Source organism: Aythya ferina (genome assembly GCF_964211825.1).
Source record: "Aythya ferina genome assembly, chromosome: 7".
In the NCBI taxonomy this organism is placed as follows: Eukaryota; Metazoa; Chordata; class Aves; order Anseriformes; family Anatidae; genus Aythya; species Aythya ferina.
The window spans coordinates 15,765,900-15,786,879 of record NC_140302.1 but is presented as its reverse complement, the minus strand read 5'-3'; the positions used below and the strand labels follow the sequence as shown (position 1 = coordinate 15,786,879).

The following is a 20,980-nucleotide window of genomic DNA, read 5'->3' as shown; positions in this document are numbered from 1 at the left end:
AAGCACATGCCACTTTTGTGTGGGGATGGTTGCATGCAAAAAAAAAAAAAAAAAAAAAAAAAAAAAAAGGAAAGACTGGCAGCTTTTGTTCTACAATTTAGATCTCTTTAGAGCCATACACCAGCAGGTACATCAATGCCATCAATGTTTTAGATATTAAAACTGTGGGCTGTCCCATTTCATTTTATGTTTTCTAAATTCATGCGGCTGCTTTGTAGAAATCCAGACTTTTTATCACTGTCAATTTTCATTTGTATAATCTGTATTGTTAGCATAAAAATACACTTCCAATTTATTCTATCAAATGAATGAATTTCACAGATGCCTCCAAATATATTATGAAGCATAACAAATTATTGATACCCTCTGGTAGCTAGACAATAAAAAAGAAAGGAAGTAGTGTATTAAGCCTACCCATTCTATATTTTTATTGCCCCCTTGAGCTAAAGACTTTGAATGTGCCTGGTTTAAATTCAGCTCTAGTGACAAACTGCTTTTGCTGGTGTCTGCTAACTACCACCGTATTAACCTTTCCATTAGTGCTTGCTTAGAGATTCTAGCATGGTTCCTTCTGAACATCCTAAATCTGCCACATTTGATTACAGCATATCAGTAAAGTGCACAATGATTATGATCTTATCTCTTATTACCCCCTTGCTTGGCAACAACTCACACGTCAAGTTTCCTGACAGAGAAGTGTAAAATTTGATAAGTGTCCACAGTCTTGTTTTCCCATTGTGCTGTAAAGGAAAAAAAAAATCCACATTACTGAGAAAGTATCTTAGGGAAAACTTAAATATCTTCAACTAGCTTTTCATATTAAAAAAAAAAAAAAAAATTCCAGCAGTTCTCAAAGTCTTTTAAAATTGATTCTGCAATTTGTATGGGTTGGAATTATATGATGTTTAAGGTCCCTTCCAACCCAAACCATTCTATGATTCTATTATTCTATGATTCTATATTGAGAAAGCATAAAAAGGTAAAGGACTAGAGTAGCCAGAGCAAAAATCAAGAGAATATTTTCCATAAAAGTATTGAAAAGTTGCTGTTACCTGAATTTGAATTGCAACCTGGAAAGAATTTTATTTTTTAACAACAGCAAAAATAATTTATCGGAAGTCTTGTAGCGTGGAAAGTCAATTGTGACTAGCTTTTTTTAAAAAATATCATCTCCATTTCTGTCTTACACTTCAACAATTTGTGTGGTCTATGTATCATATAAATATGGATTGAGTTAAGTATATCAGAAACAATTTAAAAAAAAAAGCACAAACCAACTTCAGGAAAAAAAAAAAAAGCACTTTTTTGAAGAAATAAAATCTTGTAATTGGGAGGGGAAAAAACTTCCCTGACACACATAATTTTTTTTTTTTTGTATGAGAAACATTGTTCAAAGGAATTTTTATTTTTCTGTGTCACCTTACTAAGAGCTAGTCTTCCATTGTAGTTTGCTGAAATCCGAGGTGTATTTATAAAATCAATCACCATATTTGAAGACTGTTATTTCCTTCACTTTATCTCCTGACCAGCGCTTATGTGTAATAATCAAATGCAGAACATTACTTCTGATGCAGTCTCTTCCTGGAGTGCATCAGTGGTGTCTTTTTTGTGAAGTTTGTGTTCCAAGACATTTAAAAAATATTAAATAAATAGTAAATTCACTGTCTGTGAAGATAGTGCTTCATCCTAATTGCATATTGCAGTCATCTCAGTAATGCATTATAATAGTCACCATTTTTATCCCAGCTCTTGACTTGGTTCCCCATGAAGTAGTAGAATGGTTGTCAGTATATTTTAACTACGTTTCAAGTAAAAGAATTGCCAGGATAAGGGATTGTGAGGTTTTGTTTTTATAAAATGGTAACTTGCTGTTCATTATATGTAGGAATTAAGAAAACATAGTCCTACTTTAACATAAAACTTAGGGTTCAGTTCTTTCTGTAAACCCAAACTGAAAATTAAATGAATGGAGCAGAATGTATATAAGGGGTTGGTACCAGCTGCCATGCAAAATAATTTTTCGTGTTGGAGATGGAGCTCTCATCTGTAAGTATATATTACTGGTTAGGGAACCAAATGAGAGAGTTTGGGATCTTGGGTCAAATTGAAGTCTTAAAGGCAATGATTTCCACTGTTTCCAATGGATTCAAGCTTATTTAGTTCAGGGCTGTGGTGGTCCCAGTTTTTGTATGTCTGTTCCGAGACAGAGCTCACAAGTGCCTAACTAGCAGTTTTAGCCGTGTGGTGTTTTTCACATACCTCTGCCTGAGCCTGGAATATCAGAAGTACTTTATTCCATGCGTATAGCCCACTTACTTGCTGGAAAGAACACCACAGGCAAGGTTTCTCAGGTCAGCACCAATAGGCAGATCATGGTTGTGTGAGATTTGCATGTCAGCTTTGTTAATCAGATTCAAGCATACAATTAGGCAAGTATGAGTATTCCGTGAATCTGGGACGTGTTATAGAGGCTTTAGGTCCATGAGCCAGTACAGTCCTACTGTTCAGCCTTGTCTGTAGATACAGGGTGCATAGCAGAGTCTCAGTAAGTGCACAAGTATGAGTCATTGCAAAATAAACATTACTCATTAAAGCTATTTGATGATATTATGTATATACCATATAGAAAAAGGCAATGACAATGTTTGATACTGCTGCTTGACAATGAAATGAGGGACATAGTAGTTAGGCAGTCCTAAACTATAAATATTCACATACCACAAAACGTCACAGTTGTACCTTTGAAATGCAACACAGTGGTAAGGCAGAGATGTATAGTGGAAACATTAAAGCCTCCCCAGCATTGAGGTTCCAACTCTTCCACTATATCATCTATTTCTTATTGTCTTTCTTTGAAAATTTTCAGTTTGAAAAGTGATTTTGGCTGAAAGTGGCCAAGCTAATTCTCACAGATGATACTCAAAGTCCTCACAATCAGACACAACTCCTCAAACCAGTTTATTCTGAAGTTTCTACTTTAAAAAAAAAATACTTTCCACTAATTACCTTTCTTCTGCTGTTGCACACTTATTATATATTTAATTCTTCTTGAAAATATACATGCTTTTTACTTTCTTTTACCATCTACCCTATTTCATCCTTTACCATCGTTCTTCACTAGTATTTTTCCTTAGGACCTTCATTCCCTCATATAAGTTTCTCTTTGTTCTTCTTTAAACTGAAGAAATCATCTCTTGATCATGTTATTTTCTCCCATTATAACGTCCTTGTTTTCCTTTTAAAATTTAAAGTGCATGTAAATAAACTACACAAATATCTTTCAGCTCTTTGGTTTCTTTGCCTGCTTTGCTCCACTGTAAATGTACTTAATAGTGTCATTAGTAGTTGCTTCCTCCTTAGGAAAAAATAAATGCTTCTTTCCCATTTTTCTTGGCATTTGTGACACTTTATTGTATTTTTACTTCAAGGATATCTTAATTGTCAAGGCCTGAAGTGGTTCAGAACTTAGGTGTCTGAAGCCTACCCATTGCCAGCTTGGAGGGCCGCAATTCTCCATTCATGCCCTGCTCAACAGCCTATGCCACTAGCTGATACCTTCTACACATAAATCTCCACTTAAAAAGACATTTGAAAACAAAAGAGCAGCGACTGCATTTTTCTCACTGGCATCTTTACGGAATTCCTTGCCTTTTGAGAATTAGGGGTAAGATGCCCTTACTCAGAGGGATTCAAAGTTCTTCCCTCACTTCTCTAACAGAAGAAGTTTCCCCTTGAAAGCTCATATTAAGAGTCTAAGCAGGAGGAAATAAGAAATAACACAAATGAGAGTGTAGTAACTGTATATGGAGATTAAAAGTTTGAGACAATCTTAAAAAGAGGTAGTTAGAGACCAATAAGTAAGGGGAAAATATTTTAGTGTTTGGTAAATGTATCTTAATCAATGGGTTCACTGACTACCAGAGATCTGGAGGAGAAATTAAAGGGAGGCTAGAACTATGGCAAAAGAACTAAAGAATTTTCATTTAGAGGGATATTGTTAAATATACAGCTCAGGCATATTCTCTGTACCTAATAAAAGCAGAGTGTTGTCAGTGATTTGATCAACAAGATTGCTAAAAAGCAACAAGTAAACAGGACTGAATGTATGCAGGTTTATAGGTCTTGTTTATCTAAGCTGCTGCTGAAAAAGAAGCAACCTCTTGCTAAAATCAGCAGCTGCAGTCAAAACTTCACATTCTGTACCTGGCTTAAAAAATAACACTATATGCTGATTTTGGAAGATAAAAATTTATTAATATAAATTAATTGAAACAACTCCGGTAGATGACTTGAAACCACTCTGGACAGCTTTATAAATAAACTCTATTCATTATGTAGTTGTGTTAAAAAAAATGAGTTGGTATTCGTAATGAACAGGACGCTAAAAAATGCAGAAGATACTGTTGTGGTTTCATTCTGTACTCAACACTAGGCCCTCACCAAATCTGCTGTCTCTCAGCATAGTAGTTTCTACATAAGAGCAAACTAAAAAAAAATATATATATTATGGTGTTATTTAACACAGATATGAATAAAACATGGCCCAGTAAGTAATATAGAGAATAAATGTAGTCTTTCTAACTTTTCCTACTGCTTAAAAAATAAAAGAAAAAATTATAAGTGATGGCAAGAAATAGGTTTACATATAACAAATTTAATTTATATGGAACTTACTGACTCCAGATAAATTTGAGAACAAAAGCTTACCACAGAGCATTATAAAAGGATTTGATGCTTATACAAATAACAGGAATACCTATATTTAGATGAGATTGAAAACTAAATAAATTAGAAGTTGAAATCCTTGTGTTTCAAATCATAGGGCAACTAAAATATGAGAATAGGAAGGATAATGTTCTAATGACAAGTTGTGCTGTTACTGGGTTTCTTGCATCAAATAAAACATTTCAAACTTGTTGCTGTCGAAGACATTGGATGGATTTGTGGTTTGGTTCAGTATGCCAAGTTCTCTGTTCCTAGCTGCATGCACTGTGGTGTACAGACAAAGTCCCTTTAAAGCAAAGATTCTTGAAATTTTTGCAGCTTATCCTCACTTCAGCAAATTGGGAATGTTTTGTGCCCCACTGAATACAGCTTCCACCCTTTCCTTCCCTACATCTCAGTGGTGCAAACAGAGAGCTACTGAGCACACCGCATATTCACCTGGGCTCCACACCTTTGAAGGTGCTGCAGGGTGCCCTGGGTTTACTTGTTGAGATTGGTTGTTGCAGGGAAATTCAAGAAACAATGTTAGCAATCCTGCTGAAATCAGAGGGATTATGCTACTATAAAACCTGGCTAAATTGGATGAAAATCAGGCTCAGAGTTTATCCAAAGTATTCTCTTACCTATTTTATTTTTAATTTTATGATAGGTAAGGTTAGAATCCAGTCAGCAGCAAAGAAACCCACTAATTGCTCATTAGGAAATGCTCTGTAATTCCTTTGTTAGCTTTGCAGTTTTGCAGCAATTGGAATAGCTGAACTATCATTACCAAGATTAAAAACACTGGTCTTATAGTACTACATAAACCCTTAGGAGAATGAAGTATTTCTCCTTTTAAAAATCTTTCTCTACGGACAATAAAGTCTGTTTTATACCTAGCCATAAGAAAATAAATTTTTGATCTGCTAATACAGTTCTAATCTTTCACTGCTCTAATATGCTGGTTACAAGAATTTTCTCTCTTTATTAATAGACTGAAGACATTAAAGAGATAGCCAAGAAGACACAAGCCCTGCCAAAGGTGAACACTAAAAGGCAACGAATTGTAGTCTTTACCCAGGGGAAAGATGACACTGTAATGGCTACAGGTATATTTTTCAAATCTTTTTTCTCAGTAAATATTCTAGTTAAGCAATTGCAAGTTCTGGTTTTAAAAACTGTTAAATGGTAGGCATAGCGTTTGCCTTTTGATGTTAATGTTTCTCATCTCTGTTATGTTTTTAATTGTTTTAAGATTCCGAATTCAAGAAGTTAGTATTTCATAGGAATGCCTGAGAATTTAGTTCTGAACATCTGAAGTTCTTTTTTATAACATAGATCTAAAATATTGATCCAGTTGGTTTTGCTCAGATTTTATGACTTGAGATTTTATCTGTGTAGCCATCTTTGCTGCAAACAAGAACACACTATGCCTGCTGAGAACAGCTGTGCAACAGTATAGTATATTTAAACATTTGTGAAAAGGAGGAAGTGAAATCCAGTACTAAGTGAATTTCCAGTCTTTCTTGCTTTGAGCAGAAAGTCTCACTTCAAGCTTTTCTCAGCCGTCTGCTCTTCTATTCTCAAAGGAATACGTGGGAAAAAAAGGTGTTCTAGCAGGGATACAAGTAGTTTGTGCTGTCTAAATTGATGATGTACGACACACAGATTTAAGCATTATAAACATGACTGCCTACCTTTTGACAGTCTCTTTAATTTTGTCCACCTATGCTTCTAGACTAAATAAAGCTATTAAAAACATGTGCTGTGGCAAGCCATTTTAGTCACTCATTCCTGCACAAGGTAAGTTATTAGTCAGGGCTGAATTCCTCCTTTGGAAATCAAGTGAAGTCGAGGAAGCTTTGCACCTGAGGGACCAGTGCTTACTCATATGATATTTGCCTCAAAATCAGAATTTGCTTCAGCCTGTGGCTGCAGGGCTAGGCACTAAGTAGGTATGTCACTGCTATATAGATCATTCTTAGCAGCAGTTTGAATGATTTCTCCAATAGTTTGCTCCTTCCTGTATTTTGTTAGCTACAGACTGATTTAAAGGAAATAGCAGTCACTGAGAGTTGTGTATGTGTATCTCACTGAATAATGATGAAAGTGCTGCTTCCAGAAAGTTACTGCATTATGTGAATGGCCCATATGGAGGCACTCCACTGGAGTATTGTACAGTTGGCTGAGAAATAGCAGTGTAAAAATGTTTTTATACATGAGCTAGTAATAATGGTAGTAAACCTAAATCTTATGTGTAACCCTCCTGTGCTCTTATTTAATTTTCACTGTGTACTTATTTTATTCTTCAAACTGGAGTTGTTAACAAATCCATTAATCCCTTCTTTGATATTTTTACAACTGGGAGCTTATTTGAGGACTGACACTTGCTAATCTTAGCTGTTTGTTCGCTATGAAATGAACTTAAATTAGAGAATGCACTTTATATGCATGATAAATGCAAGATGGATAGAGAGTGTATGCAATGGTGTCAGCTACAAAAGCAAACATGATAAATGTTAAGGCAGTTTTGAGCCGTGGGATAAGCTATTCAGTGCACAAGCGTAGCTGAATCTCTTTGCTATGTTGTTATTCATGGCAGCCAAATAAATGTCAATAATAAAAGAGAATTAAAGATTTTCATTTCCCAGAGGCAGTCCTCTAATACAGCTTGATCTTTCATTTCATTTGTAATTCGTTCTCATGTCAGGATGCAATCATTCGCCTGGCTCTGTGTGTCATGTTAAGTCATTTAATAATGATTAAGAACATAAAAATGTTTGGCCTGTGGGGCAATTCTCAAAAGAGATACCAATTTGTTATTGTTTTCCCCCTTTTTCCTTCCTTTGGTGTGGATCATCTTTTTCCCACCTCTTCACGTTAAAATAATAATGAAAGGAGGAAAATGTGTCCCTTAATTTAGTATATGATGATATGATAGAAAGGCATAGAGTACTGTTAACACACTTATTTCAACACTAATTAGGTCTAGTTGTACTTTGAAACTTGCAGTGGAAAGTGCAAAATGTTTCTAAATGATTTTTGGAAGAATTGCTGTATTTAGGAGTAGTTACCTGCATAGAACTCATTCCCTCTTTGTAATGTACAGAAGAAGAGTAGGTTTTAGAAAAAAGCAGTCTGTATAGTTGTTTATCCTGCCTTTCCGAGGAAACAATGTATTGTCAGAGAGTTCGTGCCTAGATCAGTACTTGCAAAGTCATGGATTTCAGCTATGGATTTGGACCTTCCACCCAAGTCAATAGTGATAATAAGAACATGGCTCTAGGATGTTTATTAGCTGAAAGATGCTTCTGTCACTATTGACTTGACTCAACCAGAGAGGATCAGTATCCAGACAAAAGACTCTGCTGTTTCGTTCTTCCCTTCCACTGCTGCCATTAACCATCCTTCATCAGCTGTTGGCAGATCACATATTCCAGTGTTCTCAGTTTATGTCCTCTGAAGGAGTGCAGGATGGAGCTGGAGCTTACAAGTGTGAGAGTGAAAGATGCCAAGGTGAATTTGGACCTTTGTGGGTTTTGTACCTTCTCTTCTCCTTTATTTTCCCCACGGAAAGCACTCTGCTGTCTGACAGCAACTGAGCATTGGGAGTAAAAGTGAATGCCTTGGACTGGACTGCTCCCTACAGAGAGACACATGGGCATCCACCTCCCTGTTCTTGCCCAGCCCTGCCTATGCATGGGTACAATGAGAAAGACAACACCGTGGCTGTAAGAGCTTCCTTAAACAGAGGTCTGTTTCCTCAGTCAAAATAAACCCTCTGCTTACTGTCCTAGACAAGGCAGCCATGAGGCTAAGTTGAGAGTGTCTTTGTTGGAAGAGGAGTGTTCCTCTTTGGTGGGCTACGTGTAGGCCGAATGGTAGATCAGGGAACGGAAATAAGGAGGGGATACACTTTGGTTCAGCTCTGGCTGGAAGGAGAGAAAATGAGGTGCATAAAAGGGATTGTTCCAGGTTACTTGTTCATTCGGGAAAGGACACAGAATTATATGTGTTGGTAAATGAGATGTAGAATTTTGTTTTATTTTTGGTGGGACAAAGAAGACCAAATACAGCTGCTCACTACATGTACAGAGGACTGACTGTGGAGACAGTTGTTGATTCTTGAACATCCCAGAGAACAGAAGTATCAACAGGTATTTGAGGAGTAGAGCATAGGACAGGAAGGTGCAGATTTTTACCAAAAGAAAAGAAGGAGTGACCAAAAAGTTCAAAGAATATATCTCTGATAGACTGAGACAGCTAAAAAGTCTACTTCCTCCAGCGATCTGTCCCAGCTCTACGGCAAGGATGTTTAATCAGTTTGTGAATTGCTGCAGTTTAACCCAACATTGTTTTAATGCCCACCAAAAGTAGTGGTGGCTCACCTCAAAGAGACTGTGAACTGTGGCCACTCAGGCACTGATTGACAAGCAACTTAGAGGTCCATGCAGCTGGAGCAGATTATGAAAATGGCAAGAACTGCATCAGCCATTCCAGTCTAAGCCATTCCCATTTGTCAGTCCAAATTCCTAATCTGTCTGAACTATTTGTGTTTTTAGAGGAAAAATTTCTCTCTCTCTTTCATGGAGCACATTGGGTCTTCCTACTGTCTGTTCATATCTCCTCCATCACAGTACTCCAGCCCCAAGGCTGCTTTCCTCTCCCCTTCCTTCCTGTTCTCTGTCAGTAGGAATAATTGCAAGAAAAAGGCAAGCTCAAATTCAAGCTGAGTGTGATCAGTATGTTTTATAGGGAAGGAAAGGAGTGTTTAGGATTGGCACACGGGAGCTATTGCAGATGAAATGTTGACTAAATTAACTGTCAGCTTCTAATAAGACTCCATGGAGCATGTTATCATTGTCTGAAGTTCTCCTATTCGTGTCATTTGGGTGCATTTTCCTCTGATGTCAAATTTTATCTTTTTACTGTAGAACTTGAAGGCATTGGAGTTTCTTAGTGAGCCTAAGAATTACCACTGACAATTTTTTTTTTTTTTCAGAAATCTGTCCCCATAATGATTGAATTTTGACAAAACTCCTGAAAAAAAGTAACCTGAGAGAGGCACCTGTGATGATACCTTTCAGTACAGAGCATTATGGTTTGGGAAAGACACTAGTAACCCAAAAATAGAATCTATGGACTTGCTTACCTGGGAAAGTTTATTTGAGGAACAGCATTGGTTAAATTCTTGTGTGGATGGTCCTTGGCTGTATTGGGAATTACTTGGCTATCAACACTCAGGTCCCACTAACGCAACCTTGTTCATCATATTCTTCTTCCCAGGTCTGAGATTCTGGATATAACTTCAGGTTCCCGGCTTGGTGGGATACATTCATTCCATGTTTCAACATTTTTTTCTGTAACCACAAAAAAATACGTATGCAGGGAAAGGGGGGAAGGGTTAATGACCACATCCAATCTCTTGATTTCAGCAGCTGGGGCTTTTAATAAACACACCAAAAATCACAAACTCTGGCAACAACATATATGTCATATCTATATGTGTGCTATAACATTTGTCAGAATTAAATGCTGTGAAAACTATCCTTTTTACAGAGTTGCTCATAACATTTTTAAACAAATTACTTTTAGTCAGATACATTTTATGACTGGTCTTGGCCCAAAGGGAAATCTTTGGAAAGTCTGAGCAAAATCAGTTCAGCAATGGAAAAACATACTTTTATATTGAAATATTTGCATAATTCAAAAACAGCTGAAGCTACAAACTTTAAACTTGGCTTGTTTTATAGCTTTAATAGTGGAAAGAAAAACAGTCCAAATTTAAAGAAAATCACTTCAGCATTTTTCAAGTTATGAATGATGAAATCTGGCATGTTCAGGCGTGAACACAGAATTTTCCATTCTTTTTTCCCCAAATATTTTTAAGACCACCTTTGTTAAGGGCACGTTTGTAATAAGCTCACTTGTTAGAATATGCAGTAAAGAAATGAAATTGTTAAGGATTCAAGCATTAAAACCTACCTAAAACAAGTTAGGGTTTTACTGAGTTAATGACACCACTTACATCTTCTTCAATTTGTGGGATGTGTGACTTAAGAATGTTTCAGGAAATGTATTAGCTTTGCAGTGATGTGGTAGAAAGAGAAAGGTACCCCTTAAAAATCTCTTAGTGTACCTCACACGTAGTACATACTGAAATTTCTGAATTTCTATTTGCTATTATTACTTGACAATTAATCTGTTTGATAAATTACACAACCTGTGCAATATGGCCAAATTAATACGTGGCTATAAAACTTGTAACATTAACAAATTTTAGAGCTCACTACAAAGCTTTTGATGTTGGAGTGATACTAGGCATTGGCCTTCCCCTGTTATCTGAAACAGGATACCATGCTAAATGGATGTTGGTTTAATCCAGTACAACCAGTCGCAAGGTAATATGTGCACATATTTTCATAAATTAAAAGTTTATATGGGTTTGGATAAAACCAAAACTTGATCTAAATGAAAATAGCAACAGAAGTATGGAGGAGAGTGTCTTTTTATGAATGATGAAACTTCTTGTACTCTGTAAGGGTATGTTAGATCTTGAAGGAGGACTTTTAAACCATTTTGTTTAGAAGAGCTGACAAAATTTTGGAAGCTAGAGTTTTTAAGTGCCATTCTTAAATCCTGATGGTGTGATGCTCCATGCGTTTTTGGGGAATAAAAACAAGCATATAATATAGTCTAAACAGAGGTCAGTGGGTTTTCTTTGTCAGGTTGTGCTGCAATCATAGACCAGCATGTTACCTTGTAAGCTTATCTATAAAACACAGAAGTATTTATTACTAATGACACTGCTGACATTTTATGGTGGGCCTGTTTGCAGTTCCTCTTTCTGTAAATTACTGGGTATAGTATGTTGTCCTCTAAGCAAGAAAAAGTGTGTTTTTTTCCTTAGTTCTCATAGCTTTCATGCTCAGCCTTCCAGACAGGAAAAATCCTGACGTGCTCTTTTTATCAGACAGCCTTCCTACATGTTTACACAAACAAAAGTCATGTCTTGGGCCTGCAGCTGGGTTATATTACAATGCGTGCTCTTTTTCACAGGATTACACACTGTCACTATTCCCTGTCCTGTGATATTCACAAATGTAAAGAAAATTTTAAATACCAAAAATGGATTTAGGAAAAATGGAAATTTTGGTCTGCTAATGGCAGAACAAATGAGCCAGAAAGCCCAGTAGAATTATTTTTAGTTTAGTTGTGACTTAGGAAACCACAAAACCTAAATTAATAATGAATGTTTGTTGATAGGGATTAATGAATAGCAAAGCTGGTAATACCTTTTGTAACTGAGACCATTCATGATTTCATGCTGTGTGGGAGAGGTCTGAGGATTTTATTAGACAGCTGAAACACATTATTAAAATCAAAGTTCCTGGATACCAGTATCTCAACTGGACTTGTGTATCAACAATTACATCTCAAAGAATGCATATACCTATGTATCTATATATGTAAATATATATATGTATGTAAGCAACGTGTAAGTGTGCGTGTTTCAGTAATTTCTCATGGATTTAAAGAATAAAATATCTTGACTAGTCTAACCTAGTAACACAACAGTTTAGCCCAGCAATTGAGAAGAAATTTAATCACTAGTAATAAGGAATTTTGAAGGCAAAACTATACTTTTCATTAAGCATAGCCTGAATCTCAGGTGCCATAATGAATTTGCATTCTGGCATTCCACGGAAAAACTACTACTTTAAGCTGTGAAAAGCATGTGTTTGTTGAAGGGCAATGAACATGGGCCCCCATTCTATTTGTTAGGACTTGGCAGTATTTCCTCTTACACAGAAGAATTTCTGTATTTGTTTCTCAAATACAAATACATAGATCTAGGAAGTCAATTTTTGTACCATAAGTCTAAAAGGAATTCTTGGAGGCACGACTGTTAATACACAACTCCAGTGGTTGTGTAACAGAAATTAAGTGATATTGGCCTTATAGAGTGGAAAAGGGGGAGCAGGACTTGGTTGGACCTAAGGTCTACCTAAAATAGTATCTGCAACAACGTATAGTAGTAGGTGCTTGTAAAAACTGAAAAAAATCTGTAGTGATACCTCCATGTTACGCTCTCCTAGCTTCCAGCAATCCGTAGTTTGTGACTTTCTGAATCATACAATGAGTGTCAAAGACTGAGTTGTGAAGAAGTACCTCCTGCTATTTGTTTGAATTCAGCCACTTAAGAATGTCACTGGCTATCTCCTGCGTCTTGTGTTGCAGTGGTCAGCCGTAGGAGACAAGGAAAAAGGAGACTATAGTATCTGTGAACTATAATGGATTAAATTATTGTGGAGCTCCACTCCAAGTCATATTGTGTTTTGAACTTGCATCTGGCAACTACAGAGACTGTGGTTCCCAAGGTGGAAATTTGCGTCAGGATCAGCTGGTGACATTGTACAATTGTCTGCAAAGCAAACAGCAGAGAAAGAGGGATAGAGACATAAGTATATTATCAAAAGGGAAATGATCTTTTTGACATCTTGTGTTTTGAAAACCAATTTTTATCATAGAATTATATTAAAAGAATGGTGAGACAGCAAAATCAATCATTCAGTACTTAGGAAGCACTGGAACTAATGACAGCCTTCCAAACTGAGTTTGTGCCTCTCAGTGGATGTGTAATTCATGCAACTTTGTTGAGGTTATGGCCCTGTTTTCTGAAAATGACACCTACCTCTCTGTCTGTACACCAAACATGAAATTCTGGTGACTTCTAGCTTTTCAGCTACTATTACTGCAGCTACAATGATAAGAAAATCCAAAACTGTGGTATCTTATATCAAATAATTATGCTATAAACTTTTCATTAAGTTTTTGCTTTGTTTCAAGTTCAGCGTTTTCCTTTTCTGTACACACATTCTGTGCTGCTGAAATATTCAGCATGTTGTATGCTCTCCATTCCTCCTTTAAAACACATGGTTTAATGAACTGAAATCTGAAACCCATGGTTTAAAGGGTTGCAGTGCATAGGCTTCTCCCCTCCCGACACTTGGGTTCAAATCATACTAATAGGGTAGCTAATTTATGAAAACAGTCAGATAGCAAATTTTTGCAATTCTTTCAACTACCAATAGTTTTTAAGAAATAGATTTTCTCTTTGCGCTGATTTGGTACGATTATTTTTTTCATTGTAAGAAATTAAATGTATGCCTTGTTCAGCAGGTTTCATGATAGATCAATAATTTGTTGGCTTAACTTTTTTTTTTTTCCTGTGGAGATGTGGGAAGATCAATGTCTGTAGTGCCCTAGGTCATGATCAATACTTTTAATAAAACTACCTTTTTTCTCTTCCTTTTTCTTTCTTTCTTTATTTTTTTTTTTTTACCTTTGTACAGTTTTGCTTTTATTAATGAGCTTTTCCTTTAGTTTCAGACCATTAATGGTTTTCAGATAATGTCATACTGCCCAAGGTCAAGGCCAGTCTGAACTTATAACTCTACTTATCAGTGATTAAATCTATTGGATGGGCTTAGATGTGTTAGAAGACATAAGAGTTGGAAGCACTGCTTTGTAGAGACTCAAAGTTAAAAGAAAACAAAAACTCAACCTTTTGGGAGGATGACACATTGAGGCTTTTTTTCATTTCCCTTTTAAACAAATAACAATTGTCTTATTTATGGATCTTATATTGGCCTTAACATCACAAGTAACTACTGTGGCCTTGACTGCTTCTCAGTTAAAGTTATTAAACACTCCATATTGAGTTTTATAACATTATATTGCTCATTTTGGAAGATGAGTTTGAAATAAGATAACATATCTTTTGTTCATTGCTGAAATTCTGGATGGGAAGCTAGTAACTTATCAAAGTATGTGTTATCAGCTGGATTTCTTGAAGAGAATATGATATTATTGTCTCTGGGGCTCAGCCCAGTTGCTTTTGAAATCAACGGAAAGATCTCATTAACTTCATTGGATATTGATTATAGCCATGGAGAACTTAAAACACTCATGAATATGAATGGTTTATATGAATCCATGTGTCTTTTTGTGTGCAGTACCTTGTCTGCAACCTCTTCATTCAATTTTTGAAGTCTACCTAGAGGTTATACAAAAAAAGAACTGTATGTATGCTGAGAGATTTGATAACATGTTTTACCTTAAGGTATCTTCTTTGCTGTCTGTTACAAATGAGGTGCATAAAACACTGGACCCTTTGACCACTGGCAGCTAGGCAAAATATCTTCTGCAGAAAATCTTTTTTTTCCATTATTTTGGCAGTTTTAGCCTTTTTTTTTTATTATTATTAAGCAGTAGTTCACTTCACAGCAAATCATCGGAGAGGAGTTTGAACAGCAGAATCTCCACTCAGAAGGTGCCCTACAGACTCTGATAGCCTATCATCTTTAATTTAGAGATTTTATTTCCCATCTTGTGATTATAGTTGAATGAACATTGTAGAAAAGTTGAAATTGTAGCTATCCATGTCATGCTTTTGCCATAAATGATGGAACTTAGGTTTTCAGGACTCTAATCTTCACCAGCTCAAATAGTCACTATAAAATAATTGCACAGAATGGAAAGAGCGTAAAATGTGGTTATGTATGGTGACCCTGGAAGAAAATTAACTGCTGAAACTGACCCTTTGATTAGAAGTTTCTCTGCTGTAGCATCCAGTCTCAGGTAAAAGAAGTTGTGGTAAATAGGTGGCTGAATGAAATACAAATTCTTATCTCCAGGAGAGAGAGAGCAGAGATGCTGGCTAGTGGAAAAAGTGGACAAGAGGGTTGGGGTGTGAGTTAGAATGGGTCCTGCTTTAGGGATTTAGTATGCATTTTGTGTAAGGCAACAAAACATTCAGAGCTGACACTGGAGGTGGGGTGAGGGAGAGGAGTACATTGGAGTTCTCCAAAATGGTTACCTGTCTGAAAGCGGATTTGTCAGGTTTTATCATCAGTTTGACTCGGTTATTTCCACAGTAGGTTTTACAGGTAAAGCAAAGTGGGAAAGATTCAAATGCCATTTCTGAAAAATAAGCTGTGCACCTTACTCATATACCAGTGACCCGACGTTCACACACCTGCGAATAATACAGGTTAGGAAGTAGCAGTTTAGATATAAATCCACAAATACCACAAAAATAAACTTAATGTATTTGATCCTATGTGAATCAAAGTAGGCTCCAGCTTACTTTTGCCAGAGCTATTTTCTTTGTTATGAATAAAAAAGTCAGTAAAATAAGCAGACCTGACTTAAAGTATGTAAAGACAGCAGATTTAGTAAATACAGCAAACTCAAATTATTTGTACATTGTCAGGCTTTGGCTACACCCACATAATAACGTTTGTTTAAAAAGAGTACAGACAGTCTTCAGAAACCAGATTTAAAGTTTGGAAGGTGACTTCCACTGATTTTGTTTGCTGTACTCTGCTACCCTGTGCCCCCCCCTTCCTTTGTAATCCACCCTGATTCCACTCCCTGCCACAGTGATTAGCAGTCAAAACTAGATCAGAGAGGAGTAGGTGGAACCAAATATTTATACCGCTTGTAATCTGACACTGTGATATTGTACTGTGAACCTGAAAAGATGCCAGGCCATGCATTGTGGCTAATAGCAATTGATCACGAATAAAACTGCAGAACTCTACTCCAAATTGTTGGCTTTCTAAATTTGATAATAAGTACATTTCCTGATAGAATATAAAAGTGCAATAAACTATGCATGCCCTCTCTTTCCTCCCCACCTGTCCAATTGCAGAATGCTGTTTGTACAGTATATTGTTGCTGCTGACATCTGAGTAAAAATTTTAGGAGCAGTTGGCTATCAAATGATGGCAAATTTAAAGGTTATGCAAATTGTGCCAGTACAGCCCAGCTTGTTTCAGACCTCTTTTCTCTATTATCATATCAATTGAGTCAGCTCATAGTAGACAAAGCAAGGTTATGGGAACCACCTAGAGCATCATGCACCATTAAACATCAATGCAGCATACATGAACATCTGCAACAACGATCTTATTAACAGAGGGTATAACGGAAGGCAATAAACAGCTTTCTTAGTCACTTAATTGTAAAAAATTTAATAACCTAATACTTGCATTATTTATCAACAGCAAGTTGGTCAAAAATATTATGCAGTTGTGGTGGATTAGATTGCACTACCTATTGCACATTGTAAATTAACACAGAAATATGAAAATCCATTTGTGAGCAGTTAAATGCTGTATTTAGTGTAGTGCTAATGCAATTTTCTTTTAATCTCTGGCACATCATGGGGTATAAGTATGTGTCTTTTGGAGTGATATTTTTATATTTGGCTAAAACCAAATATAAAAAAATAAAGACTGTTTATGGATTTCCTGCTTAAAAAAATCAAGATCATTTTGAAAGGTAGAACACAAAAACTATAAATTAGTCTTTTTATCTGCAATCAAAACAGATGCTTAGATAAACAAAGCAAAGCATGTTAGATTTTCATACTGCAAATGTATGGTGTGTCAGCTTCTGGGCAGTCACCAGTCTGATCTAGAAGATGAGAGCATGTGAAGCTGTGATATTTGATTCCCAATGCCTCCTCCGAGACCCATTTTTGGTTACCAGAAAACTGGGGGCCTGGGATGAGAGCTGTGGGAGGAAAGCACCACTCTTCCAGCTTAGCCTGCATGTGCAAAACGTACAGACATTTAATTATCTAAGAAATGATCTGTAGCTAATTTAGAGCGAAAATAAGCTCCTTCATTTGGGGCCAAATTCTGGTTCTAGACTTGCATAATACTGAAAGAGTTCCATTAACAACAGTGGAGTTGCTGTTTTTAACTGGTGTTTTTAAGATCAGAATGTTTCCCCACTGAGATTAGAACAAATCTCAGCCTACACTGCAGTGACATCTTCTAATAGATCTAAAACCTGCAAAAGCCTGAGAAAATCCATCTAGTAAGCAAGTTTCATTCTTCAAAAATAAATAAATAGCCTAGGGAGATCTTAATTAAAGGCAATAGAGAATTTACAAATACAGCATGAGAAGAAAAAAAAAAATTAAAATTCTAGATCAGAGCTCAGAGTTAAAAGGATGAAAAATACAAATTTCTACATCTGCCTTGAAAGGCAATTTAAATTTCTAAAATTCCTGTGGCATATCTACCTCAACAATGCCCAGATAGCATCCAGTTAATTAAAAAAAGGAGAAATATATTTATACATTAACTTATTTTTAATAATGTTTGTAAGGAAGTCTCTCTTTCATTTTGATGGACTGATTGTATTTATGAAACTAAATATACATTTTCCCAGAAGAAAAAGCTCCTTCAAAACTGCTCTGTAGTGACCTAATGCTCACTCCTTCTCTTTTCAGTCTTACTGATGCTCAAGTAAAATAGAAATGCCTTGGGCCCATTTCTGCCTCCACTGACGACCCATGCTTCTCAGATTATCATGTAGCATAAACAAAGCTGTCATGTAACATGGCATTTATTTAAATGATGTGATTTCTGTGTTCACCACTGTGAAGCTGAGGTATAGCTAAGAAAGCTTGCAAGTTTTGACAGGTGTGTTTGCCCTGTTAGGGCAATATGCTTAATGTATAAAAAATGTGAGGCATAATACAGGGGTTGTCCTGCTCAAAATCAAATTGTAATGCGTTTTTCTACAGCTTGTTTTAGCCAACGTCCTGATAAGCTTCTTGACCACATTATAGATCAGTATTTGTGAAAATTCTCCCATAGGACAGTGTTTTGATGGTCCAGCTGTGCAGTGATTTCGGGTATGTCTGTAGAACAGCATGAAATGGAGTACAAACATATGTGCTTTCACGCTAGCACGTGGGTCAGTGCAAGCAGAAAGTGAAGTACGTGGTCTGCTTTCTTAGCTGAAAGATACTTCATGTTTGCACAGCCCGTACAGCCAGGTTTCAGAAGGTTGAAGGATGTGTGTGAGCTAAAACATGGGTCAGCGTAACTTGGGCATACATATGTGATGTATTCAACAGAACTTGGGCATACATATGCGACGTATTCTGTGCATTAGACATTGAATATTGAAATTCCATCTGTCGTCATTTGCACTTGTTTTCACTACCTGAGCTATCTACTTGTGGATGGAAATAGAGATTTGTTTATATCTTCCATTCCCAAATGTAGCTTAAAGAGTAATATTTCTTGAGAGGGTTTATTTGTTTGTTTGTTTGTTTTGTTTGTTTTAATTTTAATGATGAAGTAGGATGTACACCAATCAAGCCAAATCATGTTGGATTTGCAGAGGTCAATATTTGTTGATATCCAAGGCCAGATCTGTTTTTGTGCCACGCTGTACTTTCACTGGGGTGGCTAGACTCATTGTGCTGGAGCTATACCAATGTGCAGCCATCATTATGCCCAGGGCACCTGTTCTTGTTGGAGGCTAGGGTCACACTATTCATGGATGTAGGTTGTTGTAACCCATCTCCTTCTTCAGGACTGATTTTGATCTGAGCTTTTCCTTGTAATTTCATAGTGTTCAATCAGTGAAACAGTTACGGAAGTTCTGAGTTTTCCTTATTTTGGATGTCTATGAGTTGATACTCTATGCCTTTCCTGAGTCTTCAACCCCTTTCCTGTTGCAGAGATCACAGGAAAATGATGCAGTTCTGAGCATTGCCTTATGTCTTCAGCAGCCGCGCTGAGTTACAGAGTGCATTTTCTGGCAGTTCAGTGGGCGCAGTTTCAGCTCCCTCTGAAATCTCTGCCTAGCGGGCAAATGGCAATACTCGTGTGTGCTCGGAAAGGCTTCCTCAACAGAGTTCATTGCCATTCTAAACTTTAAACATTGTGACACATGCCAGAAAAATTCATCGGCTTGTTCTTTAGGGCAGTTTTTCCATATATGTATGTATGCATTTCCTTATTTAATATTAGCACCAATCTGAAGCAAAACTGTAGTGTTTTCTGTTGACCTCCACTCATTCCCCCATCTTTTACATGCAGTCATAGGGTTTTGTTTAATTGTGCAAACAAAGAATTGTTCAATATGAGAACTGAAACAGAACTTCAACTCATGGCATTGGCAGTGATGGTACAGGCAATACCAAAAGCTAAGTGGATCCCATTACCTATATAAAGTAAACAAAACACATTCAGGCCTATAAAAGCTATTCATGAGTGTTGGTTGACACAGTTACTTTTTGTACAGTTATAACTAGGTACAGAGTTCTGGGTCTGATCTCATGCAGGTATAAATAATAATAGTTCCACAGAATAATAGAATAGTTTGGATCGGAAGGGACCTTAAAGATCATTGTTTCCAAGGAGCGGCGCTGAAATGACAGGAGTGCAGACCCTATCACACATAGGTTCAGGGGCTATATGCTGAGTGCAAGAATACTGTTCAATTTTACATCATTGCTAATAGCTGATGTGTATGAGTTCCTCTGGAGAAACCTTCTTTCCCCTATTAACTCCAATCCTATGAATCACACGTAAATGCTGTGAATATGACTTCTGAATAAAAATACTCTTGACTAAATGGGGCAATACATGTGTCTGGGCAGAACAACAAAGGGAAGACAAGTCTCACTGAGCATCTTTGGATTAACTTTTACCTCCTTAGTGAGAGAGAAAGTGGGGTCTGCATACTGTCATTCACGCTATAGATGCCTATAGGATCATGAGTAGAGTAGTAGAAAATACAAAATCTTTGGCATATTCCTTCTCTGTTTGCACTGCAAATGCATTGCCTCTGAGGGACAGTTCTTTGCATCCTGGCTCCCATAGCTATATGTACTTACTTACTTTTGCCTAGCAAGCTGCAAGAATTGTAGCCTAATTGCCCTATTTTGGCATTTTATTATGGAAATAAATTTGTATTTATATTGATTTTATCATACCATATACATATAAATGCTTTATAAGTGACAATTACTCTATGACTTGTTTTGAGTAACGTTGTTCATAATAGCAGAAAAGGCCTAACTTCTTCACTATTCCTTGTTATAAAGTTTTCTTGGCTACATACTGAATTTATTTGAATACAGCATCATTCATAGTGTATTATTAGAATATTTGATTAGAAAGATCTGAAAGCATGAGGCTGACGTACATTTTTCTTGTTATAGTATTTAACTCCACTGACTTGCACAAACAAATTCCTTATTTTTCTGACAAGCCCTTCACAGCTACAGCACCAGGCAGAACAATGCACAGAAATAGATGGAGGAGAGGGAGATGCTGGCATGCAAAACAAGGCAAACTTACCCGGCACACAGAAAGTGCCAGGGGGCCTGTAGTGCTCACGCAATACAGCTATCTGAAAGTCCCAGCCTGAAAATGCAGGATCTCATTCTGTT

The 20,980-nt window shown here is 36.7% G+C and overlaps 1 protein-coding gene across 2 annotated transcripts in view; it reads left to right on the top strand.

Annotated features, from left to right (window-relative positions):
• The window catches only part of ADK (adenosine kinase), a 278,828-nt gene that overhangs the window by 231,835 nt on the left and 26,013 nt on the right, over positions 1 to 20,980 (top strand). For both annotated transcript variants that reach the window (XM_084526511.1, XM_084526512.1), the window contains exon 9: positions 5,699 to 5,813. In XM_084526511.1, the coding sequence (XP_084382637.1) occupies positions 5,699 to 5,813 (115 nt within the window). The remainder of the gene's footprint in view (positions 1 to 5,698; positions 5,814 to 20,980) is intronic.